General features: G+C 57.5%; 1 protein-coding gene across 1 annotated transcript in view; it reads left to right on the top strand.

The window, feature by feature from the left end:
• Positions 1-16,385, top strand: part of SUPT16H (SPT16 homolog, facilitates chromatin remodeling subunit) — a 34,537-nt gene that overhangs the window by 3,250 nt on the left and 14,902 nt on the right. Inside the window, exons 2-16 of the mRNA XM_082299541.1 lie at positions 154-246; positions 3,095-3,265; positions 4,184-4,336; positions 4,453-4,599; positions 4,944-5,095; positions 5,604-5,776; positions 10,323-10,413; positions 10,945-11,018; positions 11,501-11,613; positions 11,905-11,970; positions 12,252-12,347; positions 12,440-12,555; positions 12,963-13,116; positions 13,731-13,858; positions 13,937-14,072. Coding sequence (XP_082155667.1) covers positions 154-246; positions 3,095-3,265; positions 4,184-4,336; positions 4,453-4,599; positions 4,944-5,095; positions 5,604-5,776; positions 10,323-10,413; positions 10,945-11,018; positions 11,501-11,613; positions 11,905-11,970; positions 12,252-12,347; positions 12,440-12,555; positions 12,963-13,116; positions 13,731-13,858; positions 13,937-14,072 — 1,863 coding nt within the window. The remainder of the gene's footprint in view (positions 1-153; positions 247-3,094; positions 3,266-4,183; positions 4,337-4,452; positions 4,600-4,943; positions 5,096-5,603; positions 5,777-10,322; positions 10,414-10,944; positions 11,019-11,500; positions 11,614-11,904; positions 11,971-12,251; positions 12,348-12,439; positions 12,556-12,962; positions 13,117-13,730; positions 13,859-13,936; positions 14,073-16,385) is intronic.

Raw genomic sequence — 16,385 nt, 5'->3', positions numbered from 1 at the left:
ATTTGTGGGTGGCTTTAAGTGGGATTTGGGGCGAGTTTTAAGTGGGATTTGGGGCAGTTTGGGGCCGTGACCGGGATTTTGGGGGGCGGGACTCGGGGCTCCTTTGGGAAAGGCTCCTTTTGAGGGGGGGCTGAGCCTGCCCTGCCCCCCCAGAAAGGGGAGGACGAGTTCGGGGCCGTCGATGCCGTCGTGGTGGCCGTGGGGGTGGACGAGGAGATCGTCTACGCCAAATCCACGGCGCTGCAGGTGAGGGGGCCCCGAAATCCCTCAGGAGCGCCCCAAAATCCCTGGGGTGAGATCCCAAAATCCCTGGGGGGAGATCCCAAAATCCCTGGGGTGGGATCCCAAAATCCCTGGGGGGAGATCCCAAAATCCCTGGGGTGGGATCCCAAAATCCCTGGGGCAGGATCCCAAAATCCCTGGGGTGAGATCCCAAAATCCCTGGGGTGAGATCCCAAAATCCCTCAAGAGCGCCCCAAAATCCCTGGACCAGGATCCCAAAATCCCTGGGGTGAAATCCCAAAATCCCTGGGGTGAAATCCCAAAATCCCTGGGGTGGGATCCCAAAATCCCTGGGGTGAAATCCCAAAATCCCTCAGGAGCGCCCCAAAATCCCTGGGGTGAAATCCCAAAATCCCTCAGGAGCGCCCCAAAATCCCTGGGGTGGGATCCCAAAATCCCTGGGGTGGGATCCCAAAATCCCTGGGGGGAGATCCCAAAATCCCTGGGGTGGGATCCCAAAATCCCTGGGGTGAAATCCCAAAATCCCTGGGGTGAGATCCCAAAATCCCTGGGGTGAAATCCCAAAATCCCTGGGGTGAGATCCCAAAATCCCTGGGGTGAAATCCCAAAATCCCTGGGGTGGGATCCCAAAATCCCTGGGGTGGGATCCCAAAATCCCTGGGGTGAGATCCCAAAATCCCTGGGGTGAAATCCCAAAATCCCTGCGGTGAGATCCCAAAATCCCTCAGGAGCACCCCAAAATCCCTGGGGTGAGATCCTAAAATCCCTGGGGTGAGATCCCAAAATCCCTGGGGTGAAATCCCAAAATCCCTGGGGTGAAATCCCAAAATCCCTCAGGAGCGCCCCAAAATCCCTGGGGTGAAATCCCAAAATCCCTCAGGAGCGCCCCAAAATCCCTGGGCTGGGATCCCAAAATCCCTGGGCCAGGATCCCAAAATCCCTGGGGTGAAATCCCAAAATCCCTGGGGGGAGATCCCAAAATCCCTCAGGAGCGCCCCAAAATCCCTGGGGTGGGATCCCAAAATCCCTGGGGTGAGATCCCAAAATCCCTCAGGAGCACCCCGAAATCCCTGGGCCAGGATCCCAAAATCCCTGGGCTGGGATCCCAAAATCCCTGGGGTGGGATCCCAAAATCCCTCAGGAGCGCCCCAAAATCCCTGGGGTGAGATCCCAAAATCCCTGGGGTGAAATCCCAAAATCCCTGGGGTGAAATCCCAAAATCCCTGGGGTGGGATCCCAAAATCCCTGGGGCGGGATCCCAAAATCCCTGGGGTGGGATCCCAAAATCCCTGGGGTGGGATCCCAAAATCCCTGGGGTGGGATCCCAAAATCCCTGGGGTGAGATCCCAAAATCCCTGGGGTGAGATCCCAAAATCCCTGGGGTGAGATCCCAAAATCCCTGGGGTGGGATCCCAAAATCCCTGGGGTGAAATCCCAAAATCCCTCAGGAGTGCCCCAAAATCCCTGGGGTGAGATCCCAAAATCCCTGGGGTGAAATCCCAAAATCCCTGGGCTGGGATCCCAAAATCCCTGGGGTGGGATCCCAAAATCTCTCAGGAGCGCCCCAAAATCCCTGGGGTGGGATCCCAAAATCCCTGGGGTGAGATCCCAAAATCCCTGGGGTGACATCCCAAAATCCCTGGGGTGAGATCCCAAAATCCCTGGGCCATTTTTCCCCTCTCTCTTCTGGGGTTTTCCCCGGTTCCTTTTGGGGTTTTTTTTCTCCCAATCCCCCATTTTTTCTGTTTTTTCCCCATTTTTTCCCTGGTTTTCCCCCCCTTTTTTCCCCATTTTTCCCTGCTCCCTTTTGGGATTTTCCCCTCTCCCTTTTGGGGTTTTCCCTGCTCTCTTCTGGGGTTTTCCCCACTCCCTTTTGGGGTTTTTTCCTCCCAATCCCCCATTTTTTCCCTGTTTTTTCCCCATTTTTTCCCAGGTTTTCCCCCCCTTTTTTCCCCATTTTTCCCTGCTCTCTTCTGGGGTTTTCCCCGGTTCCTTTTGGGTTTTTTTTCCTCCCAATCCCCCATTTTTTCCCTGTTTTTTCCCCATTTTTTCTCTGGTTTTCCCCCCCTTTTTTCCCCTTTTTTCCCTGCTCCCTTTTGGGATTTTCCCCACTCCCTTTTGGGATTTTCCCCACTCCCTTTTGGGTTCTTCCTGCTCACTTTTGGGGTTTTCCCTGCTCTTTTCTGGGGTTTTCCCCACTCCCTTTTGGGGTTTTTTTGCCTCCCAATCCCCCATTTTTTCCCTGTTTTTTCCCCGTTTTTTCCCTGGTTTTCCCCCCATTTTTTCCCCATTTTTCCCTGCTCCCTTTTGGGGTTTTCCCCTCTCCCTTTTGGGGTTTTCCCCGCTCCCTTTTGGGGTTTTTTTCGCTTCCTTTTGGGGTTCTCCCCGCTCCCTTTTGGGGTTTTCCCCTCTCCTTTTTGGGGTTTTCCCCTCTCCTTTTTGGGGTTTTCCCCGCTCCCTTTTGGGGTTTTCTCCTCTCCTTTTTGGGGTTCTCCCCTCTCCTTTTTGGGGTTTTCCCCGCTCCCTTTTGGGGTTCTCCCCGCTCCCTTTTGGGGTTTTCCCCTCTCCTTTTTGGGGTTCTCCCCACTCCCTTTTGGGGTTCTCCCCGCTCCCTTTTGGGGTTTTCCCCTCTCCTTTTTGGGGTTCTCCCCACTCCCTTTTGGGGTTCTCCCCGCTCCCTTTTGGGGTTCTCCCCGCTCCCTTTTGGGGTTTTCCCCGCTCCCTTTTGGGGTTTTCTCCTCTCCTTTTTGGGGTTCTCCCCTCTCCTTTTTGGGGTTCTCCCCTCTCCTTTTTGGGGTTCTCCCCGCTCCCTTTTGGGGTTCTCCCCGCTCCCAAGCCCGTTTCCCCGCAGACGTGGCTGTTCGGGTACGAGCTGACCGACACGGTGATGCTCTTCTGCGAGGAGCGCGTCCTGTTCCTGGCCAGCCGCAAGAAGGTCGAGTTCCTCAAGCAGGTGGCCCAAGGGAAGGGCGGCGAGGGGGCCAACGGGCTCCCGGCGGTCACTCTGCTGGTCCGAGAGAAGGTGGGGGCTCAGGAGGGGGTTTGGGGTCAGGTTTGGGGTCGTTCTGGGGTTTAGGGTGTCCTTATGGAGTCGCTTTGAGGGTTAGGGCTGGGCTTGAGAGGGTTCCAGTTGGGCTTGGGGTTGGTCATTTGGGGTCATCTTGGGGGGGTCCTTGCTTGGTGTAGAGGGCCCTTGGGGGTCACTTTGGGGTCTTGAGGGGGCCTTGGGGGGTCTTTGTGTATCCCTGAGGGGGGTTGGGGTTGGGTTGGATTGGTCAAAGCTGGGTCGGAAGGGTTGGAGTTGGGTTGGATGGGTTGGAGTTGGGTTGGATTGGTTGGAGATGGGTTGGATGGGTTGGAGTTGGGTTGGATGAGTTGGAGTTGGGTTGGATGAGTTGGAGTTGGGTTGGATGGGTTGGAGTTGGGTTGGATGAGTTGGAGTTGGGGTGGATGAGTTGGAGTTGGGGTGGATGAGTTGGAGTTGGGTTGGATGGGTTGGAGTTGGGTTGGATGAGTTGGAGTTGGGTTGGATGAGTTGGAGTTGGGTTGGATGAGTTGGAGTTGGGTTGGATGAGTTGGAGTTGGGTTGGATGAGTTGGAGTTGCGTTGGATGAGTTGGGTTGGATGGGTTGGAGTTGCGTTGGATGAGTTGGGTTGGATGGGTTGGAGTTGGGTTGGATGAGTTGGAGTTGCGTTGGATGAGTTGGGTTGGATGGGTTGGAGTTGCGTTGGATGAGTTGGGTTGGATGGGTTGGAGTTGCGTTGGATGAGTTGGGTTGGATGGGTTGGAGTTGGGTTGGATGAGTTGGGTTGGATGAGTTGGAGTTGGGTTGGATGGGTTGGGTTGGATGAGTTGGAATTGCGTTGGGAACCCGGGGATGGCCGTGGCCGCCCCGCTCCTCCACGGCCCCACCGTCCGTCCGTCCGTCCCTCCCCGCAGAACGAGAGCAACAAGGCCAACTTCGAGAAGCTCATCGAGGCCCTCAAGAGCAGCCGGGGCGGGCGGCGCCTCGGCGTCTTCTCCAAGGACAAATTCCCGGGGGAGTTCATGAAGAGCTGGAACGATGCCCTGAGCAAGGAGGGCTTCGAGAAGGTTGGCTTGGACGGGCTGGAGGCGCCGGCGTTGGAAGGGTCAAAGTTGGGTGGGAAGAGTTGGAGCTGGGCTGGCTTGGCCGGCCCCCAGCCCCACGCCCGTCCCGCTGACCGCAGGTGGACGTCAGCGCGGCCGTGGCTCAGGCCATGGCGGCCAAGGAGGACGTGGAGCTGCAGCTGATGCGCAAGGCGGCCGCCATCACGTCCGAGGTCTTCACCAAGTTCTTCAAGGAGCGCGTCATGGAAATCGTCGACGCCGACGAGGTCGGGGCGGGGATCGGCCGTTTACGGGGCGGGATGGGGCAGAAACGGGCCAAAAGTTGGAGGTTTGAGGTCACGTTAGGTGAAAGTAATCCGTTCTATCCAAATCCCAGCGTTTTCAGGGCAATTTGGCACTAAAATCAGCGCTCGGGGGTCAATTTAGCCCAAAAAAGGGGTACTTTAAGATCGACCTTGTCCGAAAATGGCCGTTTTGAGGTCAACTTGCTCCAAAAAAACGGCCGTTTCGGGACCGAATTTCTGTGAGCGATGCCCATCCCCCGTTCCGCGCGCTCCGGTGATGTCGTCGTGACGTCACCGTGACGTCACCGCGACGTCACGCCCTGCAGAAGGTGCGCCACAGCAAGCTGGCCGAGGCGGTGGAGAAGGCCATCGAGGAGAAGAAGTACCTGGCCGGAGCTGACCCCTCGGCCGTGGAGATGTGCTACCCCCCCATCATCCAGAGCGGCGGCAACTACAACCTCAAGTTCAGCGTGGTCAGGTGAGGGCAATCCTGGAATTCCCAGAATTCCCAAAATCCCAACTGGGATGAGCCCTTTTTCTTTTGGGGGCGGGGAAATAAAAAAATCGGTTTTTGCACCAAAAATTGGGGGTTTGGGGCTGAAAATGGAGGTTTTGCGCCACAAAAGTCGTGCTTCACACCCAAAACGAGCCCTTTTCTGAAGTTGGGATTTCTGCCCGAAAATTAGCCCTTGTTAACACAACCTTAGGGTTTCCACCCCGAATATTTTTGTTTCATCCCAAAACTGCTCTTCTAAAACCAAAATTGCCGTTTTCCACCCCAAACTCGACCTTCGCCATCCCAAAATTCGGATCTCCATCCCGAAATCGGATTTGGGGCTCTTCACCCCCTTCCATCTCCCCCCTTCAACCTTTTCCTTTACCCCCAAACCCCCTCTTTAAAAGGTTTTTTTCTTCCTTCTCAAACCCGCCGCTTTTGCCTCGTTTTTTGCCCGATTTCCCCGTTTCTCACCCCGTTTTCCCCGCAGCGACAAGAGCCACATGCACTTCGGGGCCATCACCTGCTCCATGGGCATCCGCTACAAATCCTACTGCTCCAACCTGGTGCGGACCCTCATGGTGGACCCGCCGCAGGACATGCAGGACCACTACGGCTTCCTGCTGGGCCTGCAGGACGTGCTGATCCGCGAGCTGCGGCACGGTCAGTGAGCCCAGTGACCGCTGAGTGACCACTCGGTGACCCCCGAGTGACCGCGGACAGCCCGGGGTAACCCCTGAGCTGTCCGCCCGTCGCTGACCCCGCTGCTCCCCCCCAATGGCCGCTACGGCTTCCTGCTGCGCGGTCAGGGAGCCCAGTGACCCCTGAATGACCACTCGGTGACCCCCGAGTGAGCGCTGAGTGGCCACAGACTGACCCCATAACGGTGTACCTGGGACTGACCGCTGAGTGACCACAGACTGACCCCATAACGGTGTACCCAGGACTGACCGCTGAGTGACCACAGACTGACCCCATAACGGTCCACCTGGGAGTGACCGCTGAGTGACCACAGACTGACCCCATAACGGTGTACATGGGACTGACCGCTGAGTGACCACAGACTGACCCCATAACAGTGTACATGGGACTGACCGCTGAGTGACCACAGACTGACCCCATAACGGTGTACATGGGACTGACCGCTGAGTGACCACAGACTGACCCCATAACGGTCTACCCGGGACTGACCGCTGAGTGACCACAGACTGACCCCATAACGGTCTACCTGGGACTGACCGCTGAGTGACCACAGACTGACCCCATAACGGTCCACCTGGGACTGACTGCTGAGTGACCACGGACTGACCCCATAACGGTCCACCCGGGACTGACCGCTGAGTGACCACGGAGTGACCCCATAACGGTGTACCCGGGACTGACTGCTGAGTGACCACGGAGTGACCGCCTAACGGTCTACCCGGGACTGACCGCTGAGTGACCACGGAGTGACCCCATAACGGTGTACCCGGGACTGACCGCTGAGTGACCACGGAGTGACCGCCTAATGGTCCACCCGGGACTGACCACTGAGTGACCACGGAGTGACCCCATAACGGTCCGCCCGGGACTGACCGCTGAGTGACCACGGAGTGACCGCCTAACGGTCCGCCCGGGACTGACCACTGAGTGACCACGGAGTGACCGCATAACGGTCCACCCGGGACTTTCTGCTGAGTGACCAGAGACTGACCCCATAACGGTGTACATGGGACTGACCGCTGAGTGACCACAGACTGACCCCATAACGGTGTACCCGGGACTGACCGCTGAGTGACCACAGACTGACCCCATAACGGTGTACCCGGGACTGACCGCTGAGTGACCACAGACTGACCCCATAACGGTCCACCCAGGACTTTCCGCTGAGTGACCACAGACTGACCCCATAACGGTGTACATGGGACTGACCACTGAGTGACCACTCGGTGACCCCCGAGTGAGCGCTGAGTGACCACAGACTGACCCCATAACGGTGTACCTGGGACTGACCCCTGAGTGACCACTCGGTGACCCCCGAGTGAGCTCTGAGTGGCCACAGACTGACCCCATAACGGTGTACCTGGGACTGACCGCTGAGTGACCACGGAGTGACCGCCTAACGGTCCACCCGGGACTGACCGCTGAGTGACCACGGAGTGACCGTGTAACGGTCCACCTGGGACTGACCGCTGAGTGACCACAGACTGACCCCATAACAGTCCACCCGGGACTGACCGCTGAGTGACCACAGAGTGACCGCCTAACGGTCCACCCAGGACTGACCGCTGAGTGACCACAGACTGACCCCATAACGGTGTACATGGGACTGACCGCTGAGTGACCACAGACTGACCCCATAACGGTGTACATGGGACTGACCCCTGAGTGACCACTCGGTGACCCCCGAGTGAGCGCTGAGTGACCACAGACTGACCCCATAACGGTGTACCTGGGACTGACCCCTGAGTGACCACTCGGTGACCCCCGAGTGAGCGCTGAGTGACCACAGACTGACCCCATAACGGTGTACCCGGGACTGACCGCTGAGTGACCACAGACTGACCCCATAACGGTCCACCCGGGACTGACCGCTGAGTGACCACAGACTGACCCCATAACGGTGTACCTGGGACTGACCGCTGAGTGACCACGGAGTGACCCCATAACGGTGTACCCGGGACTGACCGCTGAGTGACCACAGACTGACCCCATAACGGTGTACCTGGGACTGACCGCTGAGTGACCACAGACTGACCCCATAACGGTCCACCCAGGACTGACCGCTGAGTGACCACAGACTGACCCCATAACGGTCCACCCGGGACTGACCACTGAGTGACCACAGACTGACCCCATAACGGTCCACCCGGGACTGACCGCTGAGTGACCACGGAGTGACCGCGTAACGGTCTACCTGAGACTGACCGCTGAGTGACCACAGACTGACCCCATAACGGTCCACCCGGGACTGACCGCTGAGTGACCACAGACTGACCCCATAACAGTCCACCCGGGACTGACCGCTGAGTGACCACGGAGTGACCCCATAACGGTCCACCCGGGACTGACCACTGAGTGGCCACGGAGTGACCCCATAACGGTGTACCTGGGACTGACCGCTGAGTGACCACGGAGTGACCCCATAACGGTGTACCCGGGACTGACCGCTGAGTGACCACAGACTGACCCCATAACGGTGTACCTGGGACTGACCGCTGAGTGACCACGGAGTGACCCCATAACAGTCTACCCGGGACTGACCGCTGAGTGACCACGGAGTGACCGCCTAACGGTGTACCCGGGACTGACCACTGAGTGACCACAGACTGACCCCATAACGGTCCACCCGGGACTGACCGCTGAGTGACCACAGACTGACCCCATAACGGTCCACCCAGGACTTTCCGCTGAGTGACCACAGACTGACCCCATAACGGTCCACCCGGGACTGACCGCTGAGTGACCACAGACTGACCCCATAACGGTGTACCTGGGACTGACCACTGAGTGACCACGGAGTGACCCCATAACGGTGTACCCGGGACTGACCGCTGAGTGACCACGGAGTGACCGCCTAACGGTGTACCCGGGACTGACCACTGAGTGACCACAGACTGACCCCATAACGGTCCACCCGGGACTGACCGCTGAGTGACCACAGACTGACCCCATAACGGTCCACCTGGGACTGACCACTGAGTGACCACAGACTGACCCCATAACGGTCCACCCGGGACTGACCGCTGAGTGACCACAGACTGACCCCATAACGGTCCACCCGGGACTGACCGCTGAGTGACCACGGAGTGACCCCATAACGGTGTACCCGGGACTGACCACTGAGTGACCACAGACTGACCCCATAACGGTCCACCCGGGACTGACCGCTGAGTGACCACAGACTGACTCCATAACGGTGTACCTGGGACTGACCCCTGAGTGACCACAGACTGACCCCATAACGGTCCACCCGGGACTGACCCCTGAGTGACCACTCGGTGACCCCCGAGTGACCGCTGACACCCCGGGGTAACCCCTGAGCTGTCCGCCCGTCGCTGACCCCGCTGCTCCCCCCCAATGGCCGCTACGGCTTCCTGCTGCGCGGTCAGGGAGCCCGAGTGACCGCTGAGTGACCATGAGTGACCGCGTAACGGTGTACCCGGGACTGACCGCTGAGTGACCACAGACTGACCCCATAACGGTCCACCCAGGACTGACCGCTGAGTGACCACGGACTGACCCCATAACGGTCTACCCGGGACTGACCGCTGAGTGACCACGGAGTGACCGCGTAACGGTCCACCCGGGACTGACCCCTGAGTGACCATGGACTGACCCCATAACGGTCCACCCGGGACTGACCGCTGAGTGACCACAGACTGACCCCATAACGGTCCACCTGGGACTGACCGCTGAGTGACCACAGACTGACCCCATAACGGTCCACCTGGGACTGACCGCTGAGTGACCATGGAGTGACCGCCTCACGGTCCGCCCGGGACTGACCACTGAGTGGCCATGAGTGACCGCCTAATGGTCCACCTGGGACTGACCACTGAGTGACCACAGACTGACCCCATAACGGTGTTCATGGGACTGACCGCTGAGTGACCACGGACTGACCCCATAACGGTCCACCCGGGACTGACCGCTGAGTGACCACGGACTGACCCCATAACGGTCCACCCGGGACTGACCGCTGAGTGACCACGGAGTGACCCCATAACGGTGTACCTGGGACTGACCGCTGAGTGACCACAGACTGACCCCATAACGGTGTACCCGGGACTGACCGCTGAGTGACCACAGACTGACCCCATAACGGTATACCTGGGACTGACCGCTGAGTGACCACAGACTGACCCCATAACGGTGTACCCGGGACTGACCGCTGAGTGACCACAGACTGACCCCATAACGGTGTTCATGGGACTGACCGCTGAGTGACCACGGACTGACCCCATAACGGTCCACCCGGGACTGACCGCTGAGTGACCACGGACTGACCCCATAACGGTCCACCCGGGACTGACCGCTGAGTGACCACGGAGTGACCCCATAACGGTCCACCCGGGACTGACCACTGAGTGACCCCATAACAATCCCCCAGTCCCCCCCCCCAGTGACCCCGCCATGACCCCCCCCAGTGACCACTGAGTGACTCCCACCCCCCAATGACCCCGATCCCCTGCACTGACCCCTGAGTGACCCCGAGTGACCGCCCCAGGCGCGAAGCTCTGCGACGTCTACGCGGCCGTCATGGACGTGGTCAAGAAGCAGCGGCCGGAGCTGTTGGGCAAGATCACCAAGAATTTGGGGTGAGAACTGGGGATTTTGGGGTCCGGGGGGGTCACTGGGGGGTCATCGGGGGAGGTTTGGGGTCATTGTGCGGTCATCGAGGTCATAAAGGCTCGGGGTCGTTGAGGGGGAAGCTTTGGGGTCATTGAGGGGTCACGGTGGTCAGTTTGGGGTTGTTGAGGGGTCACGGTGGTCAGTTTGGGGTCATTGAGGGGTCACTGGGGTCATTGAGGGGTCATGGTGGTCAGTTTGGGGTCGTTGAGGGGTCACGTTGATCATTTTGGGGTTGTTGAGGGGTCATGGTGGTCAGTTTGGGGTCATTGAGGGGTCACGGTGGTCAGTTTGGGGTCGTTGAGGGGTCACGGTGGTCAGTTTGGGGTCATTGAGGGGTCACGGTGGTCAGTTTGGGGTCGTTGAGGGGTCACGGTGGTCAGTTTGGGGTCATTGAGGGGTCACGGTGGTCAGTTTGGGGTCGTTGAGGGGTCACGGTGGTCAGTTTGGGGTCGTTGAGGGGTCACGGTGGTCACTTTGGGGTCACCCGGGGGTTCCAGGTTCGCGATGGGCATCGAGTTCCGCGAGGGCTCCCTGGTCATCAACAGCAAAAACCAGCAGCGCCTCAAGAAGGGTGAGATGCAGAAAATCCCCCTTTTCCGCCCCAAAATCCGCCTCTTCCACCCCAGAATCAGCGGTTTTGTCGCCTGAAATTTTTGTTTTCGTCCCGAAATCCTTTTCCCCGTAAATTGTCCTTTTCCCCCAGAAGGCCACAATTTTTTTTTTCCCTCAGAATCGTCATTTCTTCGCCCAATTTTTGTTGTTTGCATCAGAATCGCGTTTTCTGCTTCAATACCCGTACTTTTGTCGCCTAAAATCATCGCTTTTGTCCCCAAATCCATCGTTTTCCCACAAAACCACGATTTTCCTCTCAAACTCCCCTTTTTCCTCCTAAAATCCCTCTTTTACTCCCTCAAATACTTCTCCTACCACAACCCCGCCCCTCACCAATCCTCCCCCGCCCCCGCTTCTCAAACTTCCCCCAGACCCTCTTTTCCCGGGAGTTTCTTAGTTTTATATTTTTTACCTAAATCCCGTTTTTTGCGCTCGATCCAGGGATGGTTTTCAGCATCAACGTGGGGCTCTCGGAGCTGCCCAACAAGGAGGGGAAGCGGCCGGAGGAGCGGACGTACGCGCTCTTCATCGGCGACACCGTCATGGTGGACGAGGTGGGCGGGGCCACAGCCAGCCAATCACAGAGGTCCCTGCTCTGCGGCTGACCAATCACAGGGGCCTAACCCGACTCCCGACCAATCCCGGCTTTTCTTCTTCGCCCGTTAGCCAATGGCGTCCCTCGGTTCCTTCGGCCAATCACGCCTTCGCTCCCCTTGGCCAATCACGGCCTCCTTCCCCTTCAGCCAATCACGTTCTCCCTTCCCATCTCGCCAGCCAATCACATTTTCCTTTCCCATTCCCTCGACCAATCGTGTCTCCCCCTGGCCCCTTACTGCCCCCTACAGGACGGTCCCGCCGTGGTCCTCACGTCCGTCAAGAAAAAGGTGAAAAACGTCGGAATTTTCCTCAAGGTGAGCACAGGATTCGGGCCCAAATCGGGGCTTTTCAGGAAAAAGCTTCAGAGGGGACTGGAAAAAGCTGATTTGGGTGGAGTTTTCTGTAAAATTTGGGGGGTTTTGTTTCATTTTGGGGGGGGGGGGGTTTTCTGAGGGGGGCTTTCCTGCCCTGCAGGGGAAGCTGCTCAGGATGGAATCCGGGGGCTTTTTCATTGGATTCTCTGGGAATTTCGGGTGGGTTTCGGGACTTCAAGGGTGGGAGGTTTGCCTCACCAATTCCCCGTTTTTCCACCCAGAATGAAGACGAGGAAGAGGAGGAGCCGGACAAGGACGCGGCCGAGGACCTCTTGGGCCGCAGCTCCCGCGCCGCCCTCCTGACCGAGCGCACGCGGGTGGGTCCCCTCCCCCTGACCACACCCTGACCGCTCTCCGGCCGCTCTCCGGCCGCTCTCCGGCCACGCCCTGACCCCTCGGTGCCCCCCAGAACGAGCTGACGGCCGAGGAGAAGCGCCGGGCGCACCAGAAGGAATTGGCCACGCAGCTGAACGAGGACGCGCGGCGGCGCCTGACGGAGCAGCGCGGGGAGCAGCAGACCCAAAAGTACCGGAATTCGCCCCGTTTCCCGTCCCGCATTCCCCGCTCCCAGCGCCCTTCCTGGCTCCCACCGCGGTTTCTGCCCCGTCGTCCCAATTCCCAGCTGATTTGCCTTAATTCGGGCTCCAATTCCTGATGCCTGCCCCAGTTCCCAATTCCCACCCCAAATCCCACCACCCACTCCATTTTTCCCCAAAATCCCAGTTTTTCACCCCATTTGAGAGTGTGGAATTCAAGCGCATCCTACAAGAGCGTGGCCAAGGAGCCGCCCACCCACCCTAAATCCCCCTTCCAAGTTCCCCCCCAAACTCCCCAAAACGCCCCAAGATCACACTTTTTTTTCCCAAATTCACTCTTTTTTTCCCAAAATCACGCTTTTTCCCCCCAAAATCCCGTTTTCTCGCCCTGCTCAGGGCGCGGAAGTCGAACGTGTCCTACAAGAGCGCGGCGCTGCTGCCCAAGGAGCCGCACGTGCGGGAGATGAAGATCTACATCGACAAGAAGTACGAGAGCGTCATCATGCCCGTCTTCGGCATCGCCACGCCCTTCCACATCGCCACCATCAAGGTGGGGACGAGCCCCAAAATCCGGGGAAAGCGCCCCAAAAACAACGGGGAAAAGCCCCGGGGTCGGAGCGGTTGAGAACGGGGTGGGAACGGCTCGGGAAACGACGAAATTGGGATGGAAATGGCAAAATCGCGAGGGAAATGCCCAAAATCGACCCCAGAAATACCAAGATCGCTCCAAAAAACCCCAAGTTGTTTTGAAAAAGAGGGAAATCTGGGTTTGGGGTCCCACCACCCCATTTCAGGTGCTTTTGGGAATTCCACCACACCTGGACTTAGTTTTGGGGTCCCACCACCGAATCTGGACCTGGTTTTGGGTCCCACCTTGAGTTTAAGGTGATTCTGGGGTCCCACCACCCTATTCCAGGTGGGTTTTTGGGTCCCACCACCTTCTTCGGAGCTTTTTTGGGTCCCACTTGGCATCTTAGGATGTTTTGGGGTGCCACCACCTCATTTCCAGTGCTTTTGGGGTCCCACCGCCCCATTCCAGCTCATTTTGGGGTCCCCGCCACCCCATTTATTTTTTTTTTTTTTTACTTCTTCTTGCACCGCCCCAAATTCCCGGTTTTTCCACCCGAATCGGCGCCTCCTAACCGGAACTTTCTCCTCCCCCAGAACATCAGCATGTCGGTGGAAGGCGACTACACCTACCTGCGCATCAACTTCTTCTGCCCGGGCAGCGCCCTGGGCCGCAATGAGGGCAACATCTTCCCCAACCCCGAGGCCACCTTCGTCAAGGAGATGTGGGTGACCCCTCCACGCCCCTCCCGCGCCGTCGCTCGGAGGTGACCGCGGGGTCACGGCGGCCGCTCTGTCCGCAGAACGTACCGGGCGTCCAACCTGAAGCCGCCGGGCGAGTCGACGGTGCCGGCGTCCAACCTGCAGAACGCCTTCCGTATCATCAAGGAGGTGCAGAAGCGCTACAAGACCCGCGAGGCCGAGGAGAAGGAGAAGGAGGTGGGCAGCGGTCATCTGGTGGTCAGCGGGGGGTCGGTGAGGGGGCGGAGGGCGGTCGTTGGGTGGGCGTTGAGTGGAGGTTGAGTTGTTGTTGGGTGGACGAGGGGTGGTCTTAGAGCGGTCGCTCTAAGGTGGTCAGTGGGTGTTGGGTGGGCGTTGAGGGGTCATTGAATGGTGTTTGGGTGGTTGTTGGGTGGACGATGGGCGTGGTCAGTGAATGGTCGTAGAGGGGTCATTGGGTGGGTGTTGGGTGGTCATTGGATGGTCTTTAGAGCGGTCACTGAGTGGCCGCTCAATGGTCATAAAGGACTCATTGAGTGGGTGTTAGGTGGTCATTGAGTGGCCAGTGAATAGGCATTGAGGGGTCACTCAGTGGTCAGCGAGTAGCCATTGAATGGCCACTGGTCATTGACCGATTGTTGAGTGGCCATTGGGTGGGAGTTGGGTGGCCATTGGATGGTCTTTAGAGCGGTCACTGAGTGGCCATTGAATGGTCATAAAGGACTCATTGAGTGGGTGTTGGGTGGTCATTGAGTGGCCAGTGAATAGGCATTGAGGGGTCACTCAGTGGTCAACGAGTAGCCATTGAATAGCCACTGGTCATTGACCGATTGTTGAGTGGCCATTGGATGGTCTTTAGAGCGGTCACTGAGTGGCCGTTCAATGGTCATAAAAGACTCATTGAGTGGGTGTTGGGTGGCCATTGAGTGGCCAGTGAATAGGCATTGAGGGGTCACTCAGTGGTCAACGAGTAGCCATTGAATGGCCACTGGTCACCAAACGATCGTTGAGTGGCCATTAGGTGGGAGTTGGGTGGCCATTGGATGGTCTTTAGAGTGGTCACTGAGTGGCCATTGAATGGTCATAAAGGACTCATTGAGTGGGTGTTGGGTGGCCATTGGATGGTCTTTAGAGCGGTCACTGAGTGGCCGTTCAATGGTCATAAAGGACTCATTGAGTGGGTATTGGGTGGCCATTGAGTGGCCAGTGAATAGGCATTGAGGGGTCACTCAGTGGTCAACGAGTAGCCATTGAATGGCCACTGGTCATTGACCGATTGTTGAGCGGCCATTGGATGGTCTTTAGAGTGGTCACTGAGTGGCCATTGAATGGTCATAAAGGACTCATTGAGTGGGTGTTAGGTGGCCATTGGATGGTCTTTAGAGTGGTCACTGAGTGGCCATTGAATGGTCATAAAGGACTCATTGAGTGGGTGTTAGGTGGCCATTGGATGGTCTTTAGAGTGGTCACTGAGTGGCCGTTCAATGGTCATAAAGGACTCATTGAGTGGGTGTTGGGTGGCCATTGGATGGTCTTTAGAGTGGTCACTGAGTGGCCATTGAATGGTCATAAAGGACTCATTGAGTGGGTGTTGGGTGGTCATTGAGTGGCCAGTGAATAGGCATTGAGGGGTCACTCAGTGGTCAACGAGTAGCCATTGAATGGCCACTGGTCACTGAACGATCGTTGAGTGGCCATTGGGTGGGAGTTGGGTGGCCATTGGATGGTCTTTAGAGTGGTCACTGAGTGGCCATTGAATGGTCATAAAGGACTCATTGAGTGGGTGTTGGGTGGTCATTGAGTGGCCAGTGAATAGGCATTGAGGGGTCACTCAGTGGTCATCGAGTAGCCATTGAATGGCCACTGGTCATTGACCGATTGTTGAGCGGCCATTGGATGGTCTTTAGAGTGGTCACTGAGTGGCCGTTCAATGGTCATAAAGGACTCATTGAGTGGGTGTTGGGTGGTCATTGAGTGGCCAGTGAATAGGCATTGAGGGGTCACTCAGTGGTCAGCGAGTAGCCATTGAATGGCCACTGGTCATTGACCGATTGTTGAGCGGCCATTGGATGGTCTTTAGAGTGGTCACTGAGTGGCCGTTCAATGGTCATAAAGGACTCATTGAGTGGGTGTTGGGTGGTCATTGAGTGGCCAGTGAATAGGCATTGAGGGGTCACTCAGTGGTCAACGAGTAGCCATTGAATAGCCACTGGTCATTGAGTGGGTGTTGAGCGGCCATTGGATGGTCTTTAGAGTGGTCACTGAGTGGCCATTGAATGGTCATAAAGAACTCATTGAGTGGGTGTTGGGTGGCCATTGGATGGTCTTTAGAGTGGTCACTGAGTGGCCATTGAATGGTCATAAAGGACTCATTGAGTGGGTGTTGGGTGGCCATTGAGTGGCCAGTGAATAGGCATTGAGGGGTCACTCAGTGGTCAACGAGTAGCCATTGAATAGCCACTGGTCATTGACCGATTGTTGAGCAGCCATTGGGTGGGAGTTGGGTGGCCATTGGATGGTCTTTAGAGTGGT

The sequence above is a fragment of the Coloeus monedula genome (genome assembly GCF_965178545.1).
Source record: "Coloeus monedula genome assembly, chromosome: 32".
NCBI lineage: Eukaryota > Metazoa > Chordata > Aves > Passeriformes > Corvidae > Coloeus > Coloeus monedula.
The sequence above is the reverse complement of the archived record's forward strand: the minus strand, read 5'-3'. Positions and strand labels throughout refer to the sequence as shown.